We start from the raw sequence: 22,307 nt of genomic DNA on the forward strand, positions 1-22,307 counted from the left end.
GGCCACTGAGGCCTATAACAAAAAGGTCCATCCAATACTGAAATCATCATCACACTGACAAGAATCCTTTAGCAATGAGAAGAAAAGAATTTTTGGAAGCATATTACTTAATGTTGTTGTTAGGAGTATGTATTAAAATAAGCATATTGTTAAGTCTGGTATGTGGCTCAGAAGTAAAGCACTAGCTAGCCTAGCATTCGTGCATGAGGCCTGGGTTCGCACGCTTGCTTAAACTGATCATAGTAATTTACAATTTGGCTGTGCAGCACTCAGTTTTCCCAAAATGCAGGGAATAGTATTATCATTAAAATGCAACAAAAGACTAAGGGAGCCAATATGCGAGATGCAGTCAGGCCAGTGAATTTTCAATCCTGGAGAGGGAAGCAGCCATTTCATTCCATCCTCACAGCATCCTTGTGCAGAAGGCAAAGCTGCTTCTGTCTGGGTTTTTCACAGGAGAAACCCTAACACGTCGTCGTCCGCCAGATCGTTGAGGGAACCAGGGCTCAGCCCCACCGACCCACTTGGGGGGGTCCCAGTTCTGCGGGGGGTCCGCAGCGCAGACATCGCCCAGCTCGAGGGGCGGCCCCTCCAGAGTCCGCGCCCACCACCGAGGGCCTAAGGCGGACAGAAGAGAAAGGCTTCCGCGCCAGCCCGAGCCACGGCCCCACGACCTCGCTGCAGACGCCGACTCAGGACACAGATATTCATTTACATAAGCGTCACTCTGCGCTGGGCCGGGGGAAACGCTCCCGCGACCCCCCGAAGCCTTCCAGATCCAGAGGGGCGGCTAGGCGACCTAGCCCACTCCCGCAGGGCGGACACTGAAGTCCGAGGGCAGGAGCTTCCATCCGTCCCCTCGGTCACCACCAAGCCCCGCCCCTCTGGGGCGGTCTCAGCTGTGCCGTAAAGTAAGGCGCACTCCCGGCCGTTCATCAGCCCGCCCCTATCTTTACGGCAGGCCGCATTCCATGCCTCCAATATGGCGCCCCCCATGTAGACTGTGGCTGTGGTGTTACCACAGGTGGCTAGTGTAGTTGTGAGCTGCGGCTGCCGTCCCGCCAGCTTGGGTTGCAGAAGCAGCAAACTTTGTTCCCGGTTACGGCTCCAGAAAGCCACATTTCTCCGAGGGTCTGTTAACTTTTAGATTCTGAAAGTTCCTCGTCAGCCCTTGTTTCCCGTGCCATCTCTGGACACCTTCTCTAGGTGCCTGACCCTCTCAGACTCAGAACTATGAGCCTTCGGCAGCTGCTGTCGCGCTTGTCCGGTTATCTCGGGGCCTCTGGTTCCCCACATCGCCAGTGGTGGTGCTCCAGATCCCTCGACACCATCTCGTCCGTAGGTTCCTGGCGTGGTCGGTCCTCCAGGTCTCCAGCCCATTGGAACCAGGTGGTATCAGAGGCGGAAAAGATCGTGGGTTATCCCGCTTCCTTCATGAGCCTCCGCTGCCTGCTGAGTGACGAGCTCAGCAACATCGCTATGCAGTTGCGGAAGCTGGTAGGGACTCAGCATCCCCTGCTCACCACCGCCAGGTGAGCGACCCACCGACCCACCCGTACCCGCTCGCCTTTTTATTGTTGTTATTATTGCCAGGACACTCACGCTAACTGAACCTGGGTAGTTCTTTCATCACCCGTGCTCACTCGTCTTTTTTTTTTCTTTTTCCCTGGTCAGAACGCTCATGCTAGCTCTGAGCCTGGCCCGTTCTTTTATCCCTTTTTCCTTTGACCTTTTTAGACATTCTTTAGTGTCTCTTTAACATTATTCTATTTGGCTCAGCTCAGTGGATAAGTGGTTTTCTTAAGAGAAAAACTTGGAGGTTTTCACAGTTCCGCGTAACTATTAGAGGTGCAGATGCTTCAGTGACTTGTGAAGATAACAATCAGAGACGTGTATTTATTTAGTCACATTCAAGAAGTGGTATTTTAAAAGTGGAATAGACTAATTTTCATTTTCCCACTTACAGAAAGATTAAGACGGGAGAGACAGACAGACAAAGCAGACAGCTCTTAATACATATCCAGGATTATTCATGTAAAAGTCATGATCTTGAGACTTTTACCACTTAATGCTAAACCAGCGTTAAACCTGCGTTTAGGGTTTAAGAAAACGGTTTATCGTTTAAAAAACAACTCACACCTCGTGATTTGTAATTTATCTCCAACATTACAGTGCCAGTACAGTGCCAACACAGTGACCTGAAATTGATCCCCAGCAAAGGCTGGAGGCTTGTAATCCCAGCACTGAGGATGTAGAGACTGGAGGATTCCTATGGCTTGCTGGTCAGCTGGTCTAGCCAAACCAGCAAACTCTGGGCTAAACAAGAGACCTTGTTTCAAACTCAGTAGTAGAAAAGGAAACAGTACAGTTGGACAGAAAGATGGCAGGTGGGCTTCTGACTGTTCAATGCCATTAGCTCTTAGAGAAATGCAGATTTACATCACTGTGAGATGCTCTCACATGCTTAGGAGAAGGAATAAGATAAGCACTGACAATCTGACATCCTGGTGAAGAAACAGAAAAAACAGATTTTGCATGTGTTGCTTATAGGAAATGTAAATTGGTATGGCCAATCTGGAAAACGGCAGTTTTTTATAAGATTAAATATATATTATACATCTCATTGATCCAACTCTTAAACATTTATCCCAAAGAAGCTGGGCAGTGGTGGCGCACGCCTTTCATCCCAGCACTCGGGGGGCGGAGGCAAGCGGATCTTTGTGAGTTCGAGGCCAGCCTGGTCTACAGAGCGAGATCCAGGAAAGGTGCAAAGCTACACAGAGAAACCCTGTCTCAAAAAACAAAACAAAACAAAAAACATCCCAAAGAAATAAACATGTCTATATCAGAACCTATACAGGAATGTTTATAATGTTGAAAGTTGGCTGTAAGTTTGCCAAAGTCTTGTCAGCAAAATGTGGATAATTAAGAGGAAGTTACTCTTAACATGGATATTTGGAATAGTCTCAACCTGAGCAACCCTTATTGGTGAATGATTGATCAAACTGTGGTACATACATAACCATAAAATTCTATTTGGTGGAGCTGAAGAGATGTTTCAGTCACTAAATTGCCTACAGTGTAAGCTTGAGCATCTGAGGTTAGATTCCAAGTACCCACAAAAAAGCTGGGCACCAAGAGTTGTACAAATGGATTCTGTAACCTGAGTATTGGGGTGCAATATGGAAACAGGCTGACCCTTTGAGCCTATCGACCAGCCAGCCTATATAATTAATGAGCTCAGTGAGAGACAAATTGAGTTCAATGAGTTCAGTGAGAGACCGTGTCTCAAAATGTAAGGTGTACACATCTATTTGAACATATATGTGCCCTCCCAAACACAAACACTATTTGATAAGAAAAAAGAATATTGATATCAGTGCATACAACTTGGATGAATCCCAAAGGAATTATTCGAAGTGAGAAATGTTAATTTTATTCTTTAAAATCAGGAGTTACCATGTGACTCAGCCATTCTACTTCTAAATATATTTCCAGAAGAATTTAAAACAGTCTCAGACATATATATATATGCTTATAGCATTATTTACAATAGCCAGAAGGTAGAAACAGCTCGTGTGTTCATCAGTGGTGAATGCATCAATGAAATGTGGTGTATACATACAATGGAATGTTAATCAACCTTAAAAAAAAAAACTGGCATATGTTACAACAGAGATGAACCTTGAGAATATATGCTAAGTGAAATGAGCAACCCACATACTGTGTGATTATTCTATTTACACGAGCATCCCAAGTAGTCAAACTCAGAGGAAAAAGGTAGACACTGAAGAGCAGTTATGCTAGCACTACTGAACTATAGACACTTCAACGAGGACAGGTAGTGCATTTTATAAAAGTTTGTTTGTTTATTTGTGAAGACAGGGTCTCACACTGTAACCCTGACTGACCTGGAACTCTCAGTGATCCATTCCCTACTTCTGCTTCCTGAGTGCTGGGATTAAAGCAACCATACCCAGCTTTCTAACACTAGTTTTTTAAGATCTCAGTTCCACAAGTTTATATTATGTATAATTCCATTTATACAATGTGTTTTTTTAATCTTATTTTTATTTTGGTCAATTTGACACAAGCTGGGGTTATCTGGGAAGAAGGAACCTCAATTGAGAAAATGCTCCTCTCAGGATGGCTTCTAGGCAAGACTGTGGTATATTTTCTTGATTAATGATTGATATAGGAGGGCCCAGCCCACTGGGGTGGTACTACACCCTGGACAGGTGGTTCTAGGTTGTATAAGAAAGAGGCTGAGCAAGCTAGTGGGAGAAGCCAGTGAAGAGCCACCTGCCATGGTCTCTGCATCAGCTCCTGCCTCTGGGCTCTTGCCTTTGTTTTCCTCAGTGGACTATGACTTGGGTATGTAAGCCAAATCAATCATTCACTCAGTAAGCTGCCTCTTGTCAGTGTTTTATCCTAGCAATAGAAGCCAAACTAAGCCAGACAACATTTAAATCATTTTAAAATACCAGAACTATAGAGATGGAGAACAGATAAGTGATTTCTAGATAGGTGACATTGTGGGGAACAGGGAGGAATAAAAATGATGAAAAGCTGTATCATGCTGATGGACCAGTTTGGAGTCTTGTGATGGTGGTTACATGAATCTAGACAAGGGATGAAGCTGCACAAACTGAGTACAAGATTGAGAAGCTGCTGAAAACGGAAATAGAATAAAGTTGATTTGGGGTAGGATTTCAGTATTATGCTACAAGTAAAATTTTGTCACTATTGAGTGAAGCTGGGTCCAAGGTACAGAGAAATCTATCCTATTTTCTCAACTTGTTGTCTATAATTACTTCAATATTTTAAAAAACTTAGAGATACATCACTTCAAATCAAGGCATAGTGGGAATGGGAGGAGACTAGGAGGGAGTGGAAGAGAAGGAGAGATCGTAGACTTGTGTCTCTAATTTCAGTTCTGTAGGTATACAGCATGTGATCCCAGGCAACTCATTTCGTCTTCCTGGGCTTTCAGTTACTAAACAGTGAAGTAAGGGGTTTCCCAAGGTGATTTCTAATGGAATTGCCAGTTCTGAACTGTCGGAAGACTGTTGTTGGACCTGGATTTGGCTTGTAAGAAAGACCTTCTCAGTGAAAAAAAATTGAGTGCAGTGGTGCAGTGAATATGGTTCTTTTCTCACAATGTAAAAATCTTAAAAGCTCAGAAAACAGAATGTATTTTTCAGACTCATAAGTGGACCTTAATGGATATGAGACTTTATAGCTTTTATTCATCCCAGTGAATGTGAATATTCATTCTGTTGCAGAAATATTAATGTTTGACAGGTCTGCTTAGTTCTTGCTGAAGTGTAGGATTAAAGCACCTTCCTAAAATCAAAAAAGAGTTACACTCTTAAAGATATTTGTTTCAGGGGTGTGTAGTTTGAATATGGCCCCCATAGGCTCAGATATTTGAATACTTAGTCATCAGGGAGTGGCACTATTTGAGAAGGATTGGGAGGTGTGGCTTTGTTGGAGTAGGTGTGGCCTTGTTGGAGGAAGTGTGTCATTGGGGGTGGGCTTTGAGGTTTCAAAAGCTCATGCCAGGCCCAGTCTGTCTCTCTCTTGGCCTGCAGATCAGGATGTAGCTCTAAGCTATTGCTCCAGTGCTGTGAGTGCTCTTATGCTCTTGCCATGCTTCCCACCATGATGAAAGTAGACTAAAGTTAAATGTTTTCTTTTATAAGAATTGCCTTGGTCATGATGTTTCTTAACATTAATACAACAGTGACTAAGACAAGGGGCTTTGGATGAGGGACTGTGGATCTGTCCAAGCTGGACAGGTAGATTATTAGTGTGGAAGCCAAACGTAGTCATAGTCAGTCACCCTGTTCCTTCCTGCCAACATTTGTGTCCTGTGACTTCATTGCCACCTGTCTAATTCAATGTGCATAATATATACTTCAGTCATTTATATTTCTGTGTCGATCACTCATATTTAAGTATTTTTAGCTTTTGTGAGTTTCCTTGGTATATTATTGTGCTAGTTTTTATTGCCAGTTTGGCACAACTTGGAGTCACTGGGACAGAGGGAACCTCTGTTGAAGATTTGCCTTGATCAGATTGGCCTGTGGTTATGACTTGATTGATGATTCATGTGGGAGGGCTGAGCACACTGTAGACAACTCCACATCATCCCAGGCACATGGATGTGCATGCTGGCAGAGCCTGGTGTGCCTTTGATCCCGGCACTCAGGAAGCAGAAGTAGGCAGATCTCTATGAGTTCATGGCCAGCCTAGTCTACAGAGTGAGTTAAAACGGCCAAGGCTACATAGTGAGATTCTGACTCAAAAAACAAGCAAACAAGAAGAAAAAGGAGGAAAGCAAGCTAGCTAGCCAGCAGAGGATAAGCTTGTAAGCAAGCCAGTAAGCAGCATTCCTCCATGGTCTCTGCTTTAGTTCCTGCTAAAAATCCTTCAGTGATTAACTGTTACCTGAAGTATAAAAGGAAATTAACCCTATTATTCCCAAGTTGTTTTTGGTCACGGTGTTTATCACAGTGAAAGCAAAGCAAACTAGAGCAACTGTCTACTGGGGATAGCGTGCGTGCTTCTGAGATCTCCTGGACGGTGCTTGGTTGTTTAAAAGGTGGCATAGATGGCCCTTGCTGTGAGACTGCTCAAAGTGTTGTGTACACATGCATGCCGACTTCCTTGAGTGATGTGGCTTTATTTTCTTGATTTATTCTGAACATATTGGGCTTTAAGATTAAAATTTTGTTTAAATACCTTGCCTTTTTGCCTTTGCCTTCAGAGCGCTCTGTTGTCTATTAGATGCAGATCGGTGGGATTCATTAGTACGATATTCTAGGAGAGAAAGCATAGCTTTAGTCTCTTCTCTTAGGGGCGTCGATTCCTTAGAAGAGACAGCTCATTCCACTCCACTTTCGTCACTTTTCTATTGAGAGAACCCATTAGGTTTTTTTGTTTGTTTGTTTTGTTTCGTTTCCTTTTGTTTTTTTAATATGGTGAAATCCTTTAGTGTTCTTTCAATTTGTTATGAGAAATTTAATTTTAGTCTTCTATGTTTATAAAAGACCCTTCCTAGATTCAGTTCTGTAATTACTGACTATAAACCTTTATTACTTACAAAGAACTTTTTCTTGGATGACTAAGAGAAAATTATAAATTTTAATTCATTCCACAAATATTTGAGGTACTCTGGGCATGGGGTGTATAAACACGAATAAGACACAGTTGTTGCCATCCAGGGACTCATGGGAGACAGCGCAGTGAGCAGGAGCTCCTGGCTCAGCCTGGCTTTGCATTCTGGCCCCGCCTCCTCTGAGCTATGTGATCTCAGGCAGTTTCCTTCAGCTCCCTGTGCCCTAGCTTGGATAAGGGTGTACTTAAGTCAGCATTTTAGGAGAGTAAATGAGTTACTGTGGATCGAGTATTTAGAACAGTGCCTGGCACGTAGCAGATCTCCAGATGGCAGCAGCTGTCATTACTATTGGAAATCTGTTTTAGCGGGAACACAAGCCCAGCTTCAGAGTGCCTTGAGAGAAATGTGGCATGTGTGACTAGTGTGCTGTACAGACCAGGAGAAAAAAGATGTCTTCCTGGTGAAAGTGAAGATTTCTAAAGGTGAAGTGGCCTGGAAACTGACCTGCACTGAATGAAGAGGAAGGGACTGAAGCAGGAAAATACAGACACAAGAACTGCTTGGCAAATGTAGGGAAATGTGTAGTGTTCAGGGTAAACATGAAATGAGATGAAGCAACAGAAGAGACCGCAAATGTCTGCTTCACGATGGAGTAAGCGATGATGGACTGTAGACTTGCTCCTCTCCTGTAAATAACCAACAACTCTATTTCATTTTATTGCTAAAGACTCTTGTTTGTAGCTTCTCTTAGTTAGGTTTCTATTGCCGTGATAAAACACCATAATCAAAAGCAACTCGGGCAGGAAAGGGTTTATTTCAGCTTACAGGTTACAGTCGATCATGAAGGGAACTCAGGGCAGGAACTCAAGATAGGAACCTAAAGCCGAAGCCATGGAGGAGTGCTGCTTACTGGTTTGCTCCTCGTGGCTTGCTCAGCCTGCTTGCTTGTTTTTTTTCCTTTTATTTTTTTTGAAATGGGGTATCAGTGTATAGCCAGCTTTGAACTCAGAGATGTGCCTGCCTCTGCCTCCTGAGGATTCAAGGCTGAGCCACCACACCTGGCTCAGCCTGCTTCCTGTGTAACTAAGGACCACCTGCACAGGAGTGACAGGGCTCACAGTGGTCTGGGCGCTCCAACATAATTATTAATCAAGAAAACACTCCATGGGCTGCCTGCAGGGAATGTGAGGGAAGCACTTTATCAGCTGAGGTGCCTCTTCTCAGACTGACTGGAAACCGTTCAGGACAGGCTCATCCATTGCACAGAAATAAGGCAGTTTGTTTACCTATATGCCATACAAAACCATTGAGACTGTCTCTAGTTTTTGGCTACTGTTAGTGAAGCATCTGTAAACTAAACAAAGTTGATTTAAGAGACAAAGGAAAAGTTGAGGCCAGATTTTGAGTTGATCTTTACATTGCATTAAGAAGATATATCTTAGCTGGTGTGTGTGTGTGTGTGTGTGTGTGTGTGTGTGTGTGTGTGTGTGTGTGTGTGTGTGTGTGTCACATACCTTTAATCCTAGCATTCGGGAGGCAGAGGCTAGTGGATCTCTGTGAGTTCGAGACCAGCCTGGTCTACAGAGTGAGTTCCAGGATAGCCAGGACTACACAGAAACCTTGTCTCAAAAACCCAAAAGTAAATAAATAAAATAAAAAGAAGATATACTCTTATCCCACTGTCAGTAAGAGATACATGACCAAGTGAGCCCTTTTAAAAGCTGGCTTTAGCAGTTGTAGAGATCATAAATTGTAGAAAAAATAAGCTGGGTGCAGGGAGACCTGGAAGAAGACTGCTATAGTTCATTAATTTCTTCTTTAGCTGCTAGTTAAATGTGTCCCCTAATGGCCAGGTTCTGTGCTTATCATAGAGAATACAAAACCCACCAGATACTAAGTCAGTCACATTGGCCTACTCCTTACCAAGATTCCTAGTTAAATAAAAGAGATATATAAAAGCATCAGGGCAATAAAATATTACATAGATGTTATGATTAAAAGGTTTAAAAATGAAATGATGACACAAGAAGGAAGAGAGGTTCTAGGGTCAGGGGTAATGAATTGAGGAGTCTCAGGTAGATTCCTGAGCATTGACATTGAGCTGTTCTTGGGGACCTAAGGATGAGGGTGGAATCCGAATTTAGGTAGCAGTTGTGGAAATGAAGAGGAAAGAATGGGTTCAAAGGACTTTCATGAAGTGGGGCTCAGAGAACTTGATTGTAGAGAACACATCTGAAGTAAACTGAGTAGCTGTTTCTGGAGGTAATAGGGGCTGTTTGCAGGGGGATGTTTGGAGGGCACAGAGAGAAATTTGTGTACTTACTAAGTGTTCCTGGCATGAAGAGCCATCTAAAATGCAGTCAGAGGTGGATCAGGTACCGATAAGGAAGGTGGACAGAGCCAGAGCTGGAAGTGCTCAGCCAGCTAAGACTGAAAGCACAGTGTTGCCAGTCTCTGAAGGATAGAGCATAGGATTGTGTCTACATGATTTAATTACAAGCAAATTGACTTGGGATAATTTGACAAGGAGGAGCTAATCAGGCTTTGGGACCTCTGATGGGGACGGGGAAGTGATTGGGAAGCCGGAAACAGGAATGGCTAGTCTCTAGGGCAGCACTGGGTCAGAAGCCTTGGCTCTGGCCGGATTAATCCTTGGATGGATCCTCTAGCTTCAGAGTCCCCATGGGAGGCAGCCTGGCCTTTCTTGCATCATAAATCTAGTCCAAATGAGTTCGCTGTAGCCAGCAGTGTGTTCTTTGATCAGCCCTGCATAAGTCTTGGCCACCTCTTGGTCAGTTGGGTGATAAACTGATATATTTCACAGAGTAAGAGAAAGAGATTTCCCTAAAGAAGAAATGAAATGTTGCAAGACAAAAGGTAGCATGCCCTTTGCCTGACTTTCCTGTGCCCCGACTTTGTTATTGTACAGATAGTTTAAAGGATGCCCTACCTAATCTGATGCAGTTAGTCCCCATGGCCTCTCCAGAAAGGTCACTTACTGTCCAGCTTAGGGCCTCTGAGTGGCAGCTGATCTCTAATCATACTGTGGCTTGAAAGGGAAAAATCAGTAGCCATCTTAAGAGACACTTCCCCCTCCCCTCCTCCAAAGGTATTTGCTGACCAGCAGTTTTAGAAGTGACCAGAAGTTGAACTTATAAGGCTGGGACAATAAATCTATGTATCCTGGACTTGGCAAAACAAGATATGGGCAGTAATGGACTCAACTGACCTCGGAGGAGAGTAGGACTGGAACAATAAATCTGAATGTATGTATCCTCCGTTCAACAAAAGCAGGACATAGGGAGTAAAAATTTATGTCTCTGTAGATACCCTGAATCCTGTTAGCCATCAGTAACCTCATGCTTATAGCTCAGCCAGTAACTTCAAAGGACTGCCTCACCCCTAACCCTCTTGTCCAATCCCAAGCTGCATGTAAACCTTTCCTATATAAACCCCTTAAAGTGAGTGCTCGGGACCGTTCTCCACCCGCTGTATCTGTGTCGGATGTTGGATGGTGGACCAAGCTTGCTTGTTTTGTTATTAAAAAACCTCTGTGTGCTTGCATCGGATATTGGCTCTGTGGTGGTCTTGCTTGGGGGTCTTACGACCTGGGCACAACAGGCTCAGCTTGCTGGTTGTTTAAATTGTGAGTTAAATGATAGATTGACCAGCTGCCATTGTGCCCATCTAGATAGAGAACAGAGTAGGGCAAGGAAGGAGACAGCAAGAAGCCTTGACACAGAAGCAATGGCTAAGGGTCACCTTTCCACTTTCACTTTGTCTTCCCCCAGAGTTTATTCAGGGCAGCGGTGCTTCCCGTCCCAGCCAAGGGACTATATTTCCTGACCTTCCTTGTCGTCGGAGTGGCCGTGTGATTAACTTTTGGCAAAATAAAATAAATAAAAGGATAAAGAAGAATGGGTAGAAATACTCAAAAGGAGTTGGGGGGCTCTGTCCTGCACCCCAGCCCCTTCTCTCACCCTGCTGCTTTGAATGCTGATGTAGTGGGGTCTGGAAGTAAGTTTTGAGTGCCGCATCTTGTGAATGCTGGACTGGACAGTGGGAAGCATCCATGCTGTTTTTCACATAGTTCTGTGTGACCGCTTCCAGCCTGCTTTTACATAAAAAAGAAAATGTTTCTTACTGCTTATACTGTTAGTTTGGATTTTAAATAACAAACAGTAATACTGGATCATAGCTAAACATGTACCAAGTGAGGATCTTGGGTTATAGTTGCAAATGGTCATGACTTCAGCTAGCTAGGATTCTTTGCTTGGTGGTTCGAGTCTTATCCTCATCATGGAGGGTTTAATTTAATCATTTATGGCCTAGCCCAGTTGTCTGTATGTAGAAATTATAAAGTAGCATGACAGGAGAGTCACAAACACAGAATACACATCTCTTCTAAAGACAAATTGCTCTTTGTGCTCATTCTGGGTTCCATTGTGACTAGGAGATATCTATATCTATCTATCTATCTATATATATATACACACACACACACACACACACACACACCTTCTTGGTAACTGTTGTATCTCTCTATTTAAGTCTCCCTTGCTTTTTTTCTGCCATGATGAACCAGATAGCAATCTTAGCTTGTAGTTTAGAACAGCATTATTGAGTCTCTTAGCAGAAGCACTCTTTCCCTGGACACAAAACCTTTCCTAGTCTTAGAGGAAACAAAATCTCGAGAAATCATTAGTTGTAGTTGTGACAAGTGCTAGTTCAACTCACAAACTGCATTCCACAACAGTAGCCCAACTTTCCAACAGGGCAATTCCTTGTGGGAGCCTGGCCCATGTGGTTATGGGCTGTTTTACCATAATGTGAACCAGTTGCTTCTGGAAGGTGGTAAGAATGCATGTTTAAGCATACAGAAACCCTCGATTACCAGCTAATCATGGTTTTATTCATCTGAGGTACCGTTGCGTTGGATGTCATGTGAACACATGAGTCAGTCCACAGGTCATTGCGTTGGTAACAGTATGACAAAGAAATCACATACAAGCACAATCAATGTTTCTTCTGAGGAGTTTGGCAGATTGCTAACATCTCTGTTGTGAGGAGTCACCAGACTCTGCTCCTTTTGATTAAATGACTCATCTGGAGGACTTTACATTTTGGTGATACTTAGCACTGATGCCACTAAGTTAGCCTTGGTAGAAAGATATCCTTGTTAGCGAGGACATGTTTAGCCTTTCAGCTGTCAGAACTGCCACTTAATGAAGGGCTCAATTGACCAGGCCATTCTTTCTTTTCTAGTGAGGTAGTTTTAAGGTCACATGAACACATATTTTCAGGTGTTGTCCCATTCCAGAGATTTACCCAAATTGTCCTTCTCAAAACCACCTTGTCACTGACTGACTAGACGTGCCCCATCTCAGTTCTTTTTTTTTTTTTTTTTTTTTTTTGGTTTTTCGAGACAGGGTTTCTCTCCATCTCAGTTCTTGTCATTCAGCCCCAGTCTATTAGACATGTCCAAAATTGCCATGTGAATCCTAACCCCAGACTACTTAAGAAACATAATGAATAAGGGCATGCCCAACTCCCTGTCTTCCCCATAGGGGAAGATCTCACCTAATTCTCAGGATCCCCCTGAATGGAGTTGTGCAGTAACCATGCACTTCCGCTAATTCTAATACAGTATGTAGTCTTTCTGTAACCAGGGAGCCATTTTATCCCTCTCAAGCTTGGTGGTCACAGGGAACTCATGAAGCTGTAGGAACAGATTGAGAGCAAGATAGACGTAGCAGGAGGATACTCAGGAGATATTTTGCCAGCAATCTGATTTACAACTCAGTTGTGCCTTGAGAATCCATTTGGACCTGCTAGAATTTCGAATTAAATGCATCCAATAATAACTAATGATGAGCAGTTTGACTGCATGGTCACCTAATGTTCTAGTCAGTTTTCACTAGAGTCCAATGGTAAGCCAAGAGCTGTTTTTCAAAAGGAAATAGTTACTTAAGCTGCTTGCTAAAATGGCTGTTGGCTTGTTGCAAAACCTTAGAAGTTAAGCTGTTTCCATTGAGGGGTTTTCGTAGGCTCATACAACATCATGCTGTGTCAAAATCTTTTAAAAATCGTCTGTCCAATAAGAAAGTGGGGAAAGGAGGTTGTCCATACACAGAGTGCTCCATCCAGAACCTGTCAGTGTGTTTGTCTTTTAACAGTACACTCTCTTCAGAAATTCTAAATACAGTGGGATGCAGTGATAAGAAGGAAGGAGAATTTGATGAGCTCCCGTTTTGTGTGCCTTGATACAGTAGTCCTCCCCTCTGACCTAGAGAGCCACTAGAGGGGTTCTGACAGTGTATTGGACTATCTGGAATTTAGGATAACTGTATGGGCTCTCATGTTGACTACTGTGAGAGGAGACTGACTCCACCCTGCCTCATTCGTGTGTGTGTGTGTGTGTGTGTGTGTGTGTGTGTGTGTGTGTGTGTGTGTGTGTGTGTATATATATATATATGCCTTACCAGTCCAGCTAATGGACCTGCACTGTTAACATTTCTAAAAGAATATTTTTATTTATTCTTTGACAATTTCATACGTGTATACAATGTATCTTGATCATATTCCCCCCTGCTTCTCTCTCCCAATTTTTCCCTTTTATTTATGTATATATGTGGATATGCACATGCCACAATGTATGTGTAGAGTTCAGAACACTCTTGACTTGTGGGAGTCAGTTTTCTCCTTCCATCATGTGGGTCCCAGGGATTGAACTCAGGTGGGTAGACTACCAAGTTAAGCGTCTATGCCCACTGAGCTATTTAGCTGGCCCTGTACTAATAACTTTCAAAGGAAAATATTTTTATTTTATGTCTTTGAGTGTTTTATATGCATGTATGTATGTAATATGTGTGTGCTGGTGCCTTTGCAGGCCAGAAAAAGGTGTTGGATCTCCTGGAACTGGAGTTACTGACAGTTGTGAGTTGCTATGTGGGTGCTGATGACTGACTCTGGGTCCTTTGTAAGAGCCATCTCTCCAGCCCCATGCTAATAACTGTAAAGGGCCAGTGGATTGTTGATGGAGTCTCTGCAGGAAAACGGACCATGAAGAGGTGAAAACCCACTTGGTTCACATTAACTTTGTCCAGAAGGTCTGATGCCAGGTAGTTTTTGCCAGCATATTTAAACCAGTATAATTTGAGAAAAAGTTTCCCGGTGTAATACAGCTCCCTGGTGCACAAGGACGCATAAGTACATCGAACTCACCTCAGAGTACTTGTCATTTCTTCCAAGAAGATGGGTTCTGGAGGTAGGCTGCCTGTACTGGCTTAAGGGCCTAAGGAGGCTCTGGCCTGGTCTCAGTCATGCAGGTACCGTAGAGGCCATTTACACTATTAGCCACCTCCGGTCCTGATTGTCGGAGCCTGATATGGCCTGCCCAACAGACAGTGCAGATCACCAGGCTGTTAATGACCTCTAATTCCCAGCTTTCTGGATGGAAGAATCAGTTTTATGTCTGTTACTTTGAGAGGACAATCTTGTGTGCTTCAACATTCCTGGTTTCTCTGGAGATCTGTGGGCACAAGGACCTTCGTGTTATACTCCCAACAGATTTTAGGTTATGATTCATTTGGGGAAAGGACATTCCAAAATATACAGCCTCTCTATCATTCAAGGAACTTCTTCAGGGCTCTTTGGTTTGGGTGGGAGTTTTTGATTCTCTCATATCTCAGATAAGTTCATTGGATCTGGAGTTGCTTTAGTTATTTAAATCAAAACCAATCTTAGTTGGCTGCCTGTTGCTTAAAGTACTGTAATCCCTACATTAATTCTTTGTTTATTTAGGTTTTGACAAATTAGAATTTAGACATTTTTCTTATCTTGATCATTACTACTGTATTAACAGTTGGTCTCTATTATTACTGTGGTACAGGATTGCTTCTTACTGTTCCATAGGATTCAGAATCTTCTTCAGCAACACCTAAGAGATGTAGCTTAGTTCATAGAGTGCTTGTGTAGCATGGACAAAGCCCTGGTTCGTTAGGGTTCATACCAATACCACATGCAACCGGCTGTGGTGATGGCACTCCTGGTGGAGGTGGAGACAGGAGGATCAGAAGTTCAAAATCATCCTCAGCTATAGAGAGAGTTCAAAACTAGTATGTACCATGTGAGACCTGTCTCAAAGCAAACAAGGAAAAACAAAACATCTTAGCAGCTCATTCAGCCCGGCAAATACCCATCTATGCTTGTGGTTTAAGGAAAGGTTCAGTGAATGTTCTTCTAGAACCAGCTCCTAGAGGAGGTTTCAGAAGTGGGTCCTGGGTGTTAGCCCTTCAGAGAGCACTCACGTGGTGTAGGCTCTAGAAGAAAGAGTGCCCTTCGGCAGTGCAGCTGGATTTGCTTCCTCTGTGACTCACCGGGGTTTTCACAGACTTTTATTTTTCTTTTCTATTTTCGTGTACTGAAACTTCATTTTAACAAACACTTAAAAATAGCTGTAAACATTACTATTCTTCCAGAATCTCCTTGGAATGTTATTTCATTGACTTCAAAGATTTTTTTTTTTAAAGCAAACTGAATTGGTTTTATTTACAGCATTGTGAGTGTAGAGAGGTCTAATGAATATTATGTTATACTTCAATGTTTTGAATTTGCCAAATATTGATAATTTGTATGAACATAGTCTTGATAGTGTTTGAAATAATAATTATAAGGGATTTGTGACATGATTTTTGTGAGATTGTTAAATATCACCAAATCAAATTTATTCTTGGAATGAAAGTGCCATTTTGAATCTTCTGCTTTATTGACTTTCCTCTCTAACTTCAGGCCATTTCTTACTCCATTCTTCCCTTGTCTTTCTTAGGCTCCCTCCCCATTATTAAAGTCATGATTCAAGATGTCAGGTTAAGGACTGCTTTAGTCCTAGGTTCCCCATCACTACCTGAGGATGGAGGAGAGGTAGGGCACAACCAGATCTTCCCTGGAAAGCTGCTTTGTGTCTAGATGATGTCTGTGATGGTTAATATTAGTTGTCTACTGTAGCTAGAGTTTTCCTGCCTGGCCCACAGTCATGACAAATCTCTGACACCCGCCAGTCCCACAGCCATTCAGATCCAACCAAATAAACACAGAGACTTATATTGGTTACAAACTGTATGACCGTGGCAGGCTTTTTGTTAACTGTTCTTACAGCTTAAATTAATCCATTTCTATTAATCTATACCTTGCCACGTGGCTTGTGGCTTACCGGTACTTTACATCTTCCTTGTCCTGATGGCGGCTGGCAGTGTCTCCCTCACCCAGCTTCCTGTTCTCTCAATTTTCCTCTCTGTTAGTCCCGCCTATACTTCCTGCCTGGCCACTGACCAATCAGTGATTTATTCATTGACCAATCAGCAACACATTTGACATACAGACCATCCCACAGCACTTCCCCTTTTCTTTTCTTAAAAAGGAAGGTTTTAACCTTTACACATCTCCAAAGTCAGCTTGGTATATTTGGGAATTTGGGCGTAGCTTCTCTTACTACTTCCTGCTGGAGGGGGGCGCTGTATCTTATGGGGACATAAAGAATATTTTAGGATTATGGAGTAGTCCATGAGGGTGTATCGTCTGAGCCAGTTGCCTTGAAACGGTTCTGGATGTTGGATCATCTGGGCCATGGTGTCATCGGAGACCTTTCAGGTGGTCTTGGCTGGTCAAACCTGATGTATCTTAATCTGGAACAAATCCATAGCCTCTGGCTTTCTGTGGAAACAAAAGCAGAGCCTCCTTTCCAAAGCAACATATCCTTACATCCAAATTTTGAAGTCAAGGTACCTTTAAAATATACATTTTGGCATAACTCAACAGCTTTTGTAATCAAATGTTTTTCTTCAGTTACGAATATCAAAGAGAACATAATCCAGATTCTCTGTGTGGTAGCCATCTTTACGTGGCTTATTTTTTTTATATTGGCTTGAGCCTATTGTTTTAAACTGCAGCCTTCTAAGCCTGAAACGGCGGTGGCACTATGGCTGCTGGATCCGCCCACTTTAGCTTCCCAACATGGCGGTGGTACGTTTTCCGCCAGCTCTGGGAGCCATCAACTCTCAGAAATAGTGGGTCTATGCTTCTATCAAAGCAGCGTGTAGCCCAGAAACCTCTTTTTTTTTTTTTTTGTACTAGCAAAGGCTAAATCCACCACACAGCTTAATGTGCCACTTGCAGAGGCCTCATTCCGCCATACTGTAGGTCGAGCATGCACGCACACTAGGAACCCGCCAGTAGCTCAAACTGGCAGGCTGACGCTAACTTGAAAGAGACAACTAGGAACTGTTTTTAGCTCCGTTTTAGAATCTTTTTACTCAAGTTTTAGGTGGAAACTCTTGCCTCACGTTGGGCGCCAGTCTACCTGACAGAATCTAGAATCACCTAAAAGATAAGCCTCTGGGCGCACCTGTGAAGGATTATCTAGAGTGGGTTAGCCTCTGGTCAGGCCTGTGAGGCATTATCTAGAGTGGGTTAGCCTCTGGTCAGGCCTGTGAGGGATTATCTAGAGTGGGTTAGCCTCTGGTCAGGCCTTTGAGGGATTATCTTTAGTTAAATAAAATGGGAAGACTCACCCTAAACATGGGCAGCACCATTCCTGTGGGCCAGGGTTCTGAACTGAAGAAGGAGGAGAAAGTAAACTGAGCACGGGTATCGATCACTCTGCTTCTTGACTGTGGATGTCATGTGACCAGCTATCTCAAGCTCCTGCCACCTTGTTTCTCTCCATGCTGGATGTGACCTTGAACTGTGAGTAACAATAAACGATTCTATCCTTAAGTTGCTTTTGTCAAGTCCTTTATTCCAGCAGTGTGCAAGACAGGAACCTAGGACAGAGACAGAGGACTTACATAGCAGCAGTGCCATTGGCACCTGGAGGTATCGCCCCCGTTGTGTGACAATATTTCTGGCAAGATGTGAACAGAAATCTACTTACCCCAGATAAGGAACTGACGACAAACCGAAGTGAGGGTTCCACCAGAGTCCATTTGGTGAGCCAGTGAGTTTGTTGGGGTTTTTTACAGGAGCAGAAATGACTTGAAGACAGCTGCATCCCCAAAGCCACCACAACAAGGATGATGGCTCACAAAGCTGGGGACCTGGAGCACACTGTACAGCCCGAAGACATCTCAGCAAGTTGGAGAGTCCTTTCTGGGCTGGTCTGCGTCTCAGCAGTTCAGTTACATATGCTTGGAGAGATAGGGCGTCTAGTGAATCGTCAGGTTCCAGAACTTCTGGAGCTGTTTACTTCTGAGTTCTTAGAGCCACCCTCCAGGACGGAAGCTTCACCAGTCTTTATGACCCCTGTGTCTTAATGAGATTTCTTCTAAGATGGACTGGGAGCAAACTGCTGTGTGACACTCCATTGCAATGATCCATTTCGTGGTCATTTTTTTGCAACAGTGGAAGTCCAAGTGATTCTTCAATAAGTTTCTGGTCTGGCCTGTATCTCTGTACAGACATGTGGCCGTTGAATGGACAGTGTTACAGTTCTTCATTTGGGCCTTGATATCTTCTGATAGGGTGCTAGCTCCTAAAGATACCCTGAAGGAGCATGCTGCTCCAGTGCCCCTTGGCCTGGACTGTTTTCTGCTGCTGTATTCTCGAAAGGAATGCTGCTTAGTTTTCCCAGGACAAATTCTATGGCATATATAGACTTTTATTAAAAGCATTTTATGTATTTTTAAAAATTATTTTCTCATATATTTTTTAGAGATGACTATATGACAACAGAGTATTCATGACGTGATTTCATGAATCCAAAGTGAGTGTATAGAAGTTGGTGGTGCTAGACCTAGCATTTTAATCTAACTTTACAAATTCTTAACAGTATGCCTAGTCAGCCCAGTGGGCACACTGGGGATGAAGCTGTTTCATCTCTCCTGGTTAAGACTGTTTCATTAGATGACCGTCTCTATATACTTGATTGTGAATGTTTGCTAGAAGAATGATGTCTTTGTTAAATTGTTGAGGCAATATCTTTTGATCTTTTGTCCCAAAGAGGATAGCCTGGGCCTTGATGAGTTCATTTCTCTCACATGATGTTCCTGGCTGTCTGTGTCTATTACCTGGTGAAATTCCTGGTAGACATTGTCTTGCCACCTGTTTGCTCCCTTTCCCTATTCATTCAGCACCGAGTTGGGAATGCATCCTGATTTTAATTTATACTTGAAATTTTAATTTTAGTTTAACTTAATTATGGCAAATATATACTATCTATAAAGAGCACTGCAATTTTGGGGGCAGGCCTGTATAATGTTGTACATAAGAACATTGCCTTGAACACCTACCAATCCTTAAATTTTAATACTGCTATTTCCCAGTTGTGTGAGCCGCAGAGTTCTTTGGGTCTGTTTCTTCACTTGTAGAGGGGATGATATTTATTGCTGTGGGATGTCCTGTATGTTGTAAATAAATAAAACTCTTATTGGCCAGTAGCCAGGCAGGAAGGATAGGGTAGGCGGGACAAGGAAGAGAAGAATTCTGGGAGGTGGAAGGCTGAGGCAGAGAGACACTGCCAGCCGCCACCATAACAAGCAAGATGTAAGGTACCGGTAAGCCACGAGCCACATGGCAACTTATAGATTTATAGAAATAGGTTAACTTAAGATAGAAGAACTAGATAAAAAGAAGCCTGCCACAGCCATACAGTTTATAAGTAATATGAGTCTCTGTGTGTTTACTTGGTTGGGTCTGAGTGTCTGTGGGACTGGCGGGTGAGAGAGATTTGTCCTGACCGTGGGCCAGGCAGGACTGGAGAAAACTTCAGCTACAATTTATTCTGGCCTCACAGGATTATAATGAGGATCATATTATATATAACATATTATAAAAGCTTTGCCTTATGTGTTTAACAAATCCAGCTGCCATTATTAGCTATTATTTATGTCTAATGATTTCTTTGTGGTCTCAGGCTAGTCATCATCCTCCAACACCTTCCCTTGAAGGATAGTTAGGAGCCCAAAGAAATATCATAGATTAAAATTATTTCAAAGGTATGCTCTGTTGTACAAATAGGTGGAAACAAGACCATGACAACAGTTTTAGAAACATGGCAGTTAAAGCTACATGCTGTACTGGAAAGAGGATAGTTTGAAGCAGGCAGATCTGACTTGGGATTGAGAAGCTTTAGATGGACTTATGTTACTTACTACCTCTAGACACTACGCTAGCCACTCAGAGCTTCAATTTTCTCATCAGCAAAATGGGAATAATAATTCCTATATTGAGGACTACTAAAACTACCTTGAAGGCTCTCTGGAAGAAACATTCAGGCAATAGGCCACAACATTGCTCTTTCTCTCCTTCCTAACTAGAGACTAGGAAATATCCCTGACAAAATCGCCATCCTTTTTGAGACAAAATATTCCATCAATAAACTTAGGATAAAGTGGGATTTACTAGACTAGAATGTGGTTTGCAATTAGATCTTAGAACTTTTTTAACCCCAGCACCGGTGAACATAATGCACATTAGGTTTTGTAAATTCTAGGTTGGGTTAGTTAGAAGTAAGGTGTTGCCATGGGAGTTGAGGAGTGCATCTCACGGCAGCTTTCTTTCTGAATTTGGCATATTCTTTTTCCTTGGTATATTAGCTGCTATTTGCTAAGGAGCCATTGCTGCTACTGGAGCAGTGTGAGCACTTAGATTCTCAATAATTAGGGGAAGGAGTATTTGTAGTTGGATTAAAAACGAGGTGCCTGTCTCTTTAGATGGCTGTCAGATCTTAGAGTTGTACCAATGCCAGTTTAGCGAAGTTTCCTTCAGACAGATGGTTTACTCTTCTGTGTCTCCATTAAAGGCTTCAGGAGCACCCAGTGTTCTGGAGGATACAGGTAGGCTTTTGCAGAGCTTTCTTCCTGTCTAGCTTTTTCTACCTCTCCCAACTTTCTGCCTTAAGCTGGAGTAGCAAGAAATAACCCTACGTTCACATTTAGGAAGCTCTGCTTAGCCACAGGGTTTAAAGCAACTGTTCCCTCTTTCCTTAAGCAGTCTCAGGTTGCTGCAGGTCATATTGCTTATCCCCTTCTGTCCTCCCAAAAATTAGCAGCTGTGACATCACTGACTTGCACTCCCTTGTGGCTTCCATCTGTTGTCTCAAGAGATGGCTGTTTCCACTAGTCTAGTAAATGTTCTCCTGCTGTTTTTCTGTTTGTTTGTTTGTTTTGTTGGGACAGCATCTCTGTATAGTCCTAACTGGGCTAGAACTCACTCTGTAGACCAGGCTGGTGGCTTGGAGGTCATAGAGCTCCACCTGCCCCTGTTAGCTGAGTGATGGGACTGAAGGGGTGCGTCACTCCACCCAGCTTTTGAGCTGCTTCTTCAAGATGACTACAGATTAAATTGGTCAACCTGGTCCCTGTGTTTTGGATTATGAATTTAAGTGTTCCTGTGTTTCTGAGTGGTCAAGATGTTGAAGCAAGGACCTCCAGAGTGAAATTCTGGATTTCCCTGGGTCTTCTGGTAGGAGCTATGATCTACTGTGCTGAAAACACAGGAGCAAAAACTTGTGTATTATTTCTGTGAAGGGAACCCAGGATGGCTGGGCTGACTTCCTGCTGCTGGTGTGGGCAACACGGTGATGGTCACAGTTCAGAAAGACAAATCAGAGCTAAGAGAAAGGTCCGTCCAGCAGTGGTCACTCAGCGACAAGCCATTCGGAAGAAAAGAGGGTTGTCTTTATTCTGAAGATAATGCAGGGTCACAGTAAACAATTACAGGTCCAACTGCAGAGGATTGTGCAGACTTGTGGCCCAGGGCTGTGACCAGTGCAGGCAGCACTGCAGCTTTCTTCAGTGTATTTGTAAAAGATAACATCCATTGCTCCAAAAAGAAGGAGTGTCCCCTGAGCTAGAGAGATGATTCTGTGGGAGGAGCACTTACTGCTTTTATAGAGGTCCAGGGTTTACTTCCCAGCACTCACATGGCAGCTCACAACCATCTATAATTCCAGTTCCAGGCAATTCCGCTTACACCTACATACGCTCAGACATACACACATACACACAAAATAGACAATATTAAGAATAAGTTTCTCAAGACTCTGAACTCAAAATAGGTGATTTCTTCTTTGTATTCCCATTGCCCCACCTATAGTCAATGCAGAAAACCATCAGTAAGTGCACACAGAATTGAAGTGGGTGGAATAAAACTTTTCCTAACCAGAGGCTCTTACCTTTTCCTGCCCTTT

At 43.1% G+C, this 22,307-nt stretch overlaps 1 protein-coding gene across 1 annotated transcript in view; it reads left to right on the forward strand.

The window, feature by feature from the left end:
* The first annotated feature begins 973 nt into the window (after positions 1–973).
* Positions 974–22,307, forward strand: part of Pdss2 (decaprenyl diphosphate synthase subunit 2) — a 244,630-nt gene continuing 223,296 nt past the window's right edge. Inside the window, exon 1 of the mRNA XM_052751549.1 lies at positions 974–1,532. Within this exon, the coding sequence (XP_052607509.1) occupies positions 1,234–1,532 (299 nt within the window). The 5' untranslated portion in view covers positions 974–1,233. The remainder of the gene's footprint in view (positions 1,533–22,307) is intronic.

Source organism: Peromyscus californicus, unplaced genomic scaffold (assembly GCF_007827085.1).
Source record: "Peromyscus californicus insignis strain IS unplaced genomic scaffold, ASM782708v3 Scaffold_22__1_contigs__length_63687245, whole genome shotgun sequence".
Classification (NCBI taxonomy): Eukaryota; Metazoa; Chordata; class Mammalia; order Rodentia; family Cricetidae; genus Peromyscus; species Peromyscus californicus.